Raw genomic sequence first — 9558 nt, forward strand, 5'->3', positions numbered from 1 at the left:
GTTTCTTTCAGTTAATAGTTAAAATATTTGATTCCATTCCTTTCTGATTTGTAAGGTTTTGCTGAGAAGTCTGACAATAATCTAATGGATTTTCCATTATAGGTTACTGTCTTCTTTTCTCTGGCTGCCCTGAGAATTCTTTCTTTGTCATTGATTTTTGATAATTTTAATACAATGTGTCTTGGAGAGGCGTTTTTGAGTTGAGATAATTGGGTGTTCTGTTGACTTCTTGAATTCCAAGCTCCAGCACATTCCTTATATTTGGGAAATTCTTGTCAACTATTTGTCTGAAAATGCTTTCTAGTCCCTGCACTTTTTCATCCCCTTCGAGAATGCTCATTATTCTTACATTTCCTCTCCTAATGGTATCAGCTAGTTCTTGTATTTCTCTTTCATTAGTTTTCATTCTTTGGTTTCTCTCTTACTTTTGAGATATTTCTAGATTTCTGTCTTCGATATCACTGATCCTTTGCTCCATTTGGTTGACTCTATTTCCCAAGCTTGCTATTTTATTTTTCATCTCTCTCAGTGTGTTCTTCATCTCCAGAAGTTATATTTGGTTCTTTTTGAGAGTTTCAATCTCCTTGCTAAAGAGCTATTCTGCTGGCCTAGTTGTTTTTCAATTTCTGAAATTGTTGCTATTGATCGTTTTGGATCTCATTGAGTTTTTTAGAAATACCATCTTGAATTTTCTGCCATTTAAGTCGCATATTTCAGTGTCTTTAAGCTTATTTTCTGGAGATTTTTCTCTTTCTTTCTGAGATGCCTATCACCTTGGTTGTTCATGGTGTTTAATGTACTATTTCTCTACCTGAGCATAAAAGTATATTCTACTTTTTCTTAGAAAGAAAATTTATTATATAAAGATCTCTCTTTAGCCTGTTGCAAAGAAGGCGTTTTTCCAGTAGGCGGCACCTAAGTCTCTCGGATCCCTGCTTTATATAATGTTTTAATAATTCCTTTTTTTCTCTTATAGATATTTAATCATGCTTGCTACCCTCAGTCTCAGTCCCTGTCAGTATTAGCGACAGTTTCGGTAGCATTTGCTGAGATTCCCCTGGGACTCCGCAGTGTTCGGTCTTGAAGGATATGAGAGGAGGGCCCCTCTGGGTTGAGGGGTAGGGGCTATAGCTCAGCCTTGTGTTTTGCAGTCACGTCTGGTAATAATTAACTGTTGCTTCTCTGCCATCCCTGCTTCTCTGCTGTCCTCGCTTCTCTGCTTGCTTTCTGCCTTGATCCTTGGGCAGTGCCACCGGCCGTGTGGAACTCACAGATGTCCCAGGCAGGGCTGTGCGGGGAACCTGCTGCATCATCTCGCCTCACCCTCCTCCTACAGGGAGCTCTGGCTGCAAGAGGCAGCTTCTTTATTTCTCCCAGTCTATTGCCCGACACCCAGGGTTGTGACCTGTGATAGTTCTTATGTATAGATCCCTCATTCAGACATGCTTTTGTGCAGGTTCGGTGTTTTTTTGTAGAGTTTCAGATGTTCAGCTTATTGTTATTTCAAGGGGAGAGATCTGGAGACGTCTCTCAATCTGCCATTTTTGACGTCACTCCCTTGTGTTCTTGATAGTAAAATTCAACATTAGAAAGATGTCATTTCTCCCTAAGTTGAGCTATAAATTTGTCATGATTGAAGTAAAAATAACAGGATTTTTAAAGAAACTAGATAAACCAATTTGAAAGTTTGTAAGGAAAATTAAAAAAAAAAACAGAAATGATCAAGAAAAATTTGAGAAAAAACAACAAAGTGGTCTAGCCCTTCCAGTTTTTAAAACATATAAAGTTTAATAATTAAAATACTATAGTACTAGTTTAGGTGTAGGAAGATTAATGGAAGATTGCAGATAATCCAGGAAAAGATCCAAATGCTTACAGGAATTTAATACATGATGAAAGTGGCATTTCAAATCTGTGACAAGAAGATGGACTATTCAACAAGTGATGTTAGGACAGTAGGGTAGGCATTCAGGAGGAGAAGCTAAATCCATACCTCATGTCTCATGTGGATAAATCTTAAATTGATTAAATATTTTAACATATAAAATTAAACCAGAAAGTACTGGAAGCCATGGGAGAATTATTTTATAACCTGAAATTAAGGCAGGCTTCTAACTATGACTTGAAACTCAGAAAACATAAAATAAAAATTGAAAAATTTGGCTGCATTAAAAACCAACATTTCTGTATGCCAAGAACATGAAGCAAAATTAATAGGCAAATAAGTTGCAATTCATATAAAAAAGATTACTTTCTCTAATTTGTAAGAGGTCTTGCTAATCAACTTTTAATAGACTAAGGTCTCAAAATGAGATAAGAATATAAATAGATGCTTCAAAGAAGAACCATAATTTTTAAAAAACATACAAAAAGAGGCTGGGTAGGGAAGATTCTATTTAAGGCAGACATTTTTGCACTGTAGGCCGGCAATATCTTGGAGGTTTTATAGTGCATTGTATTGGCAAGAGTATGGGGAAACAGGCACTTTCATACATTGCTGAGGGAGTGAGGGCAATTTATCACTATTCATCAGTGATGAATACACATACCTTTTAATCAAGCATCACTATGTCTAGAAATTTAATCTACAGTATCCTTATACCGGTGTGGAAGGACATATGTATAAGATTATTCACTGCAGTGTCCATAATAGCAAGAGACTGAAAACAATGGCTGTCAATAGAGGACTGCTTAAACAAACTGCAGCGTATCATTTAACATAACACTATTTAGCTCTTTTTTTTTTTTTTTTATAAAAGATTAGTAAACTAGGAATAACACAGTACTTTCTCAGTCAGATAAAGGGTATCGATGAGAAATCTACAATTAATATTACACTTAATGGTGAACTATTGAATGCTTTACACCTAAGACTAACAATAACACAAGAATATCTGCCCTTATCCCTTTCACTCAACGTTGTAATGGAGGTCCAATGGAGGAGTTGCAATAAAGTAAAGAAAAGAAAAAAGAAGAGATGAAACCACCTATATTATAGCTGACTTGATTATTTACATAGAAAATCCAAAGGAATCTAAAAAATAACTACTGAGTGAATTTAGCAAAATTGTAAGATATAAGGTCAAATTGAATTTCTATATACTAGCAGCAAATAACTTTTTTAAGTCTGTCTTCAGCAGCATAAAAATATAGAATACTTAGGAATAAATTTAGCAGAAAATGTGGAAGACCTCAATTGAAAACTTAAAGCCATTTCTGAGAGACATTATCACCTACATAAGTAGAGGAATATTCCTTATTTATGAATTGTAAATTTTTAATATTGTTAGGATGTCACTTCTTTCCACATTGTTCTATAGGTTCAATACAGTCCTCCCAATATAATTTTTGTAGAAATTGACAATTTCGTTCTGGATAATACAGAAAAACGAAAGTCCTAGGGTCACAAAAAATTTTTGAAGACTGAAGTTAGAGGGCTCACCACCTGATTTTAAGACTTATTATAAAGTTACAGCAATTAAGACAGTGTGATATTGGGATGAGGATAGACAAATAGATAAATGGATGAAGAAAACCCAGAAATGGAACTGCATATACATGGTCAATGATTTGTAATGAAAGTACCAAGGCAATTTCATGGGGAAAGGAAGTCTTTTCAAATAATGGTGCAGAAATAAGTGGAAAGATGTGAGGAAAAATGACTCTTGGTCATTTCGTATGAGAACTCTTACCTCATACACAAAATTACTTTGAGGCGAATCTTAGACCTAAACGTAAAGTGTCGAAGTTGGTGTTTGAGATCAGTGAGGTAGCTCTCCAAGGTTAAGTTTCTGGTTTCTAGAGGTCCCCATTATCATTAAGCATCCAGAGCATCAGCTAATAACTAGCAGCACAGTCACCCACCTTTCCCAGGGGTGTACTTGGCACACAGGGTGCTAAACCTCTTTCTATTACTTTATCTCATGCTTTCTGGGTTGTTGAAAATTTTAAACAAACATCGTTTTTTAAGATAAATAATTAAACAAACCTCTTTACCATTTATTCCATCTTTTATTTTTAGCAAGTCTTTCCCGTTGTTTAACCGGTGCATCCCTCAAACGCCAGAGTGCTATTCCCTGTTTGCATCTGTTTTGATAAATGACGTTAACACCCTCCATCGAATTCTAAGTGGAATAATGTCAGGAAGAGACACAATCCTTGGCCTGTGTACCCTCGCATTAGGTAATTATTTTTATTTCATGATGATTTATGGATTGTCAAAGTTTCTTATACTTATCTACAATGTACAATGAAAATTAGCCTCTTGACTTAAACATAAAACTTTACTTTGTATATTTTCTTTATAGATATTTTCAATGTTTCAGGTTCAAGTGGGAGATGGGACAATAATTGGGGGAAGACTAGCTGGCTCCGTGCCAAGAGGCCTCACTAGGTGGAGGCCTTAATGTAGTGACCGTGTTCCAGTGCCTGGTTCTCAGCTCTGCATAAGGATGGATGTTCAAAGCAGGCTGCCAGTTTATAAATTGGGCATGAAAAGTACAACTATCAGAGGGACCAGAAACACATGTCTTCGGGCCAGGGTGCCCTCCACCTGTAGGCAAGCCAGATTGGAAGGCTGCTTGGTGAACATGGGAGGTGTGTGCTTCCAGGTCAAAAAGCATCAGACAGCAGTGACCTGACACATCCAGCTCTCACAAGGAACATCCCTGCTTTGGGCTGTAGGCAGGTCAAGGCCTTGAGCCAGGACATGCCCTTTCCAGGCCTTTGTAGAAGCACAACACACCTCTTAACCCTTTGATTTCCCATTTTTTATGTTTCAGCTTGATGAGCCCCCTTTAAGAGTTGGCTTCCCCCTTTCGAACAAGTTAATACCCTCTGCTGCCAGAAGTAACGGCCCATTGTCTACTCCAGTGGCTGCCTCCCAACCTGTGTTGAAAGAAACTCTTTGGTCAGATACTAACATTATTTTGCCAGTTTACAAATTGAGTTTTCCATAATTTCAGTACCAAAGTTACTAATTTCTGAGTGCTTGGGATGCTTAAATCATCACCAGAGTTCTTATGGCCCAGATGTGCCAGGCGTTATACTTAAGTCATTCAAACCTCAGCAGAATCCTGTTACCATTTGTAGGAGAGGAAGCTGAGGCTTAGAGAAGCTAAGTAACTTGGCCAAGGTCACACATTCAGTAGTGAAGGAGGCAGAGCTGAGACTCAATCCAGAACTGATTCCAAACCCATGTTCTTAACCACTACACTGAAACATCTATATGTAATCCTAATTTCTTGTTTAGAAAAAAATAAAGTAATATTTATAAATTCACTGTAATACTTAGAATAAATTGATAAGCTTAAAAACCCAAATATTGGAAAATAATACACAGGGTTTTTTTACACATGCAGTTTACCATGTAATTAGAATGTTAAATTTTTCATTTTTAAAGGCATTACTCTTTCCTATTTATAAGAATATCTGAAACCAATTAAAATGAGAGCTTTGCATAGGCTGGTATAAAATCAAGAGTTAAATATAATAAAAAATTTTTAATGATTCATTTCTTCTTAAAATAAAAAAAATGTTTTGGGTATTTGGAAATAATACCTGCTTAAACAATTTTTTTTAAAATTCAAGAAGAATGCTCGCGCTTTTGGAAACTGTAACAGATTGGACCCATCTGTGTTTCAGCCCTCTCAGTGGGGGTTTGGTCATCATTGCCCGCACACCTTGGTTGTTATTGTGATTTCTATGTTATGCTTAACCTTTCAGCCTTGTCTTTGGCCATGATGTTCACCTTCCGATTCGTGACAACCTTTTTGGTTCACACTTTCATCGCTTTGGTTATTTTGGGATTGTTGTGTAAGTATTTCTATTTGATTGATTTCTTTTTGATTAAATGAAAAGGCTTTTAGTTAAGTATAGAACTTAAAAGTTGCCACTTTTGCACTAAATGGGATCTTAGAGAGTTTTCTCATCCAACTGCACTAGGATACCCATAAGACTCAGGCCCAGAGAGGACAGAGAGAGTAGCGTATGTCTCACAGATGACGGTAGAGTTAATGCCCACTCTTGTCTCTTCCACGCTCCGCTCCCGAGACGAGCCTGCCAATTGAGTGACCTGGCATCCACACCATTAAAAGACAATTCCAATACCTGTCAGAAGCCTCCTAAAGGATTTCTTCTGAACTTGCACATCACCTGTAGATACCACCAACGTGGCATGCCCGCATTGTCACATCCGAAGAAACACAGGCCTTGAGCTTGGGGTAGGATCCTGGAGACCCTCTCCTATGCCCACTGTTTTCATTGCTGGCTCTGGGGCCCATCTAGGAATTGTGGAGAGGGCGTCCAAGAGGCAAGGGCATGGAGGAGGCTCCAGGCAGCGGCCATTTATCAACTAGTCTGGGGTATTCGAGTTTTCAGTCATTGGTACAGCCAGTGTTTCATTCTCTCATTACTTAGGTGTGCGCTCCGCCCCTTAGAGCTCCATGGCTCACAGGTCCACAGGGTGCCTGGGCTGGAGGACATGCACATGGCTGGAGAGGGATGCTTTCCCATCTACGATTAGTAAGGACATCTGTGATCTTCCAGTTACTGTGGCTGTGGCGTAGGTAGCAGTTAGTGCCTAAATGCAGAGCATCTGCAGTGTCGCAGTATCTGCCCATTTTTTGTAGATGCCAGTTTCATATCCAGGCTCCTGCAGGAATTGTCACCAGCAGAGCTCATTTGGAAGTTTTAGACTTTGCACTCTAATGTCGCTTCTCTTAACATCCTACCAGTGCAGTTTCCTCCCTGCTCACAGCCAGACCCAATTTGGGCTGAGCAGATGGGACACACCTGTATTCTGGGGTCACCCCACTGCACCTCTCAAAGACAAGGAGCCACTCCAGATCTGAGGGGTCCTCGGGGGGCTGCCCTGGCTCTGCCCAGCTCCTTCAGAGGGTCAGTCTTGCTGTAAAGCCTAGGGATTTGGGACCCACTGCCTGAGCCACACCACCTGTTATGTGGCCCTGCATGTCTGGATGCGGGGGAGGGTGGTCACCTGAGGGCGGGTGCTGAGCCCGTGGTGTTTTTCTTTCTAGTTGTCTGCAGTGTCTTATGGTGGCTATATCATGACTACACCAATGACCTCAGCATAGCATTGGACACAGAATGGGAAAACATGATGTGCCTGCTGGGGTTTGCTATTGTATCTACAGTTCTTACGGTAAGAAATGTGCTTCCAGTAGGAAGTCAAGTAGCCAGCCAGAACTCTGAAATCCAAATAATTGGATTTTAACCAGAAACAGCCAGAATGTGTTTTTCTTTCACTTCAGAGTGTGCATCAATATTCGCACAGTGAATGGACACACATAGTTCTGTTTTTATGTGAGATCTCTACATAGGGATATATCAAAACCTTCAAAAAATAAGGAAAAAAAGTCTTCCTTTTTTCCAAATCATTTCTGCCATCTCTCAGAGGTTAATTTGTTACCTGGGCTGATTTGTTGTCCTTGTAGAACCATTTTTACCCCCCAGAGGCTGTAAGGTGGACACTGAAGGGGGACAGACTCACAGCAGTTCCTGTTTCCTGTTTGTGAGGATGGATGCTCTGCTCTCTCCAGGGTGTGACAGCCCGCACTGCCCTCGAGCACAGAGGGCTCTTTGCTTCCAAACCCACTGGCAGCTGGGTCACCGTGGTGCTCAGAGAACCCGCCGCCTCCACTGTGAACTCTGCAGTTGAAAACAGGCAAACAGAGTGTTGTTGAGGCAGCGGATGTGGCTGTTGGGGGAGGGTGGTTGGTCACTCCCCAGATGGTCTTAGATGTGCCAAAGTCACAGGGCCCTGGAGAAGGTCTGGAGGTGGTTTCGGGGGGCCTGCGGTAGTCTTTGCTAGTGTTGCTCACTAACCGTTTTGTGGAGGAGCAACAGCCTGGGGTTTGCACAAGCCCGTTCAGTCTTTCAGCAGACACAGGCTCTCTCACAACTCAGTTCTCTCTTCTAAGGAAACCCTTCAGCTCCCACGTTTGTACAGTCTTCATGTTTTCTCCTCTAGTGAGGTTTCAGGTCTGTGTTCTTCACGTAAACTGTCTCGGAAGCAAATGTGCGATGAAGTACAGCTCCGGCTCCATCCTGCCTCAGGCAAGGACCAGGCCCATGGCTGAACTGGGGCCTGCGAAGGGGGATGGAGGAGAGAGGGCCCCCTGAACCCCAAGTTATGCGCTGCTGGGTATGGGGGGAGGGGCAGGGCTGGGAGTCGGAGAGAGAGCCCCCTCCCTCTCTGAGCCCTCCACAGTGCATCTTTTGTTTTCACACATTGAACCATGAATGGCCACCCAGATGCCAGGGTCAGAGGTGAATGTTCCTCCTCACGGTGTGTAAGGTGAGTGAAAGGGGAAGCTGAGAGCAGAGAGGCTGTTTTTACCTGTGTCTGTGAGGCCCACCCCATGGCCGGTATAAAGGGTAGAATTGAACCAGAGGTCATATGCCTTCATTTGGCACATAGGTCACTGCCACTTGCTGGATGAGCTTATTCTTGTAAGTGCCCTAGACTCTTCATCGCCATCACCGTTTACGGAGCTCTACTGTGCACAGGGCCCTGCACTAAGCAAGGGAGCCAGCAAGACACAACACACAGAGCACATGTCCCAGGATGAGGTGGGTCACAAAGGAAGGAGTGCCGTGACATGGCTCACAGGAGAGATCCCAGCCTTTGTAGTCTCGGGCCTATGTTCAAATCCACACCCACCACCCACTCTGTCATCTTGGAGAAATGACTTGGCCTCTCAGGTTTCGGTTGTCTCATCTGTTCAATGGCAATAGTATTACAAGCTTGCCCACAGGGGTGTGGCCTTCCCTCCTCCCGTGGGGCATCCATCATGGAAGCTGCCATTTTCGCCAGAGAGCCCCGCAAGTGCTGCCTGGGGGGAGACCTGAGTCTGGAGAGCTGGGAAGCCTGTGGAGCAGGAAGACGGCCATGCCCAGGGAGACCCCTGCCTGCCAGCGCAGGCTCGGTCCCGCAGAGCCCTGCACGAGGTGAGGGAAGGAGGACAGAGAGAGCCAGGTTATATCCCCTATTCAGACACCACTCCCTGTCCCCAGCGTTAGCTGGTGTCCGGGGGAGAGAGGAGTTATTGTCTGCCCATCTTCTCCCTCACTCCCTGCTCTTACTCTCGCTTTCCCAGACAAGGGAGAGGAGAAACCCACAGCAGCAGGAGAGGACTAGAAGCAGGAGGAGGCCCTCATCCCTTCATGCTCACCTTGGAGCCTCCATCTCACCCATTTTCCCTCTTGTCCTCCTCACCTGTCGGGGCCCCGCAGAGACCCTGAGAGTCCCACCTAGTGGCCTGAATCTCATCTGCTACCAAGACCACTCAGGTGGGGTTGTGTCCCTGTTTTCCGAGTTCCCAGCAGCCGCCTTGCGAATCAGCCTGAAATCGTTCTGGGAAGATGGGGCCTGCCTGTGACTACTACTGAAATGTTTTCAATATGACTGCTATCGGCAATGAGGAAAACCGGTGTCAGTGGTATTAAAGGCTTCCCTCAGGGTGTCAGCCTAGGAGCACAGGCCGAAATGCAGCAGTTTGCAGCTTAGAGCCCAGAAGAGTGAAGTCGAGGCCCAGG

The 9558-nt window shown here is 42.8% G+C and overlaps 1 protein-coding gene across 1 annotated transcript in view; it reads left to right on the forward strand.

Moving 5' to 3' along the window:
- Positions 1 to 9558, forward strand: part of SLC44A3 (solute carrier family 44 member 3) — an 85547-nt gene that overhangs the window by 16838 nt on the left and 59151 nt on the right. Inside the window, exons 6-8 of the mRNA XM_011382195.2 lie at positions 4022 to 4182; positions 5725 to 5814; positions 7038 to 7162. Of these exons, the coding sequence (XP_011380497.1) occupies positions 4022 to 4182; positions 5725 to 5814; positions 7038 to 7162 (376 nt within the window). The remainder of the gene's footprint in view (positions 1 to 4021; positions 4183 to 5724; positions 5815 to 7037; positions 7163 to 9558) is intronic.

The sequence above is a fragment of the Pteropus vampyrus genome, unplaced genomic scaffold (genome assembly GCF_000151845.1).
Source record: "Pteropus vampyrus isolate Shadow unplaced genomic scaffold, Pvam_2.0 Scaffold463, whole genome shotgun sequence".
NCBI lineage: Eukaryota > Metazoa > Chordata > Mammalia > Chiroptera > Pteropodidae > Pteropus > Pteropus vampyrus.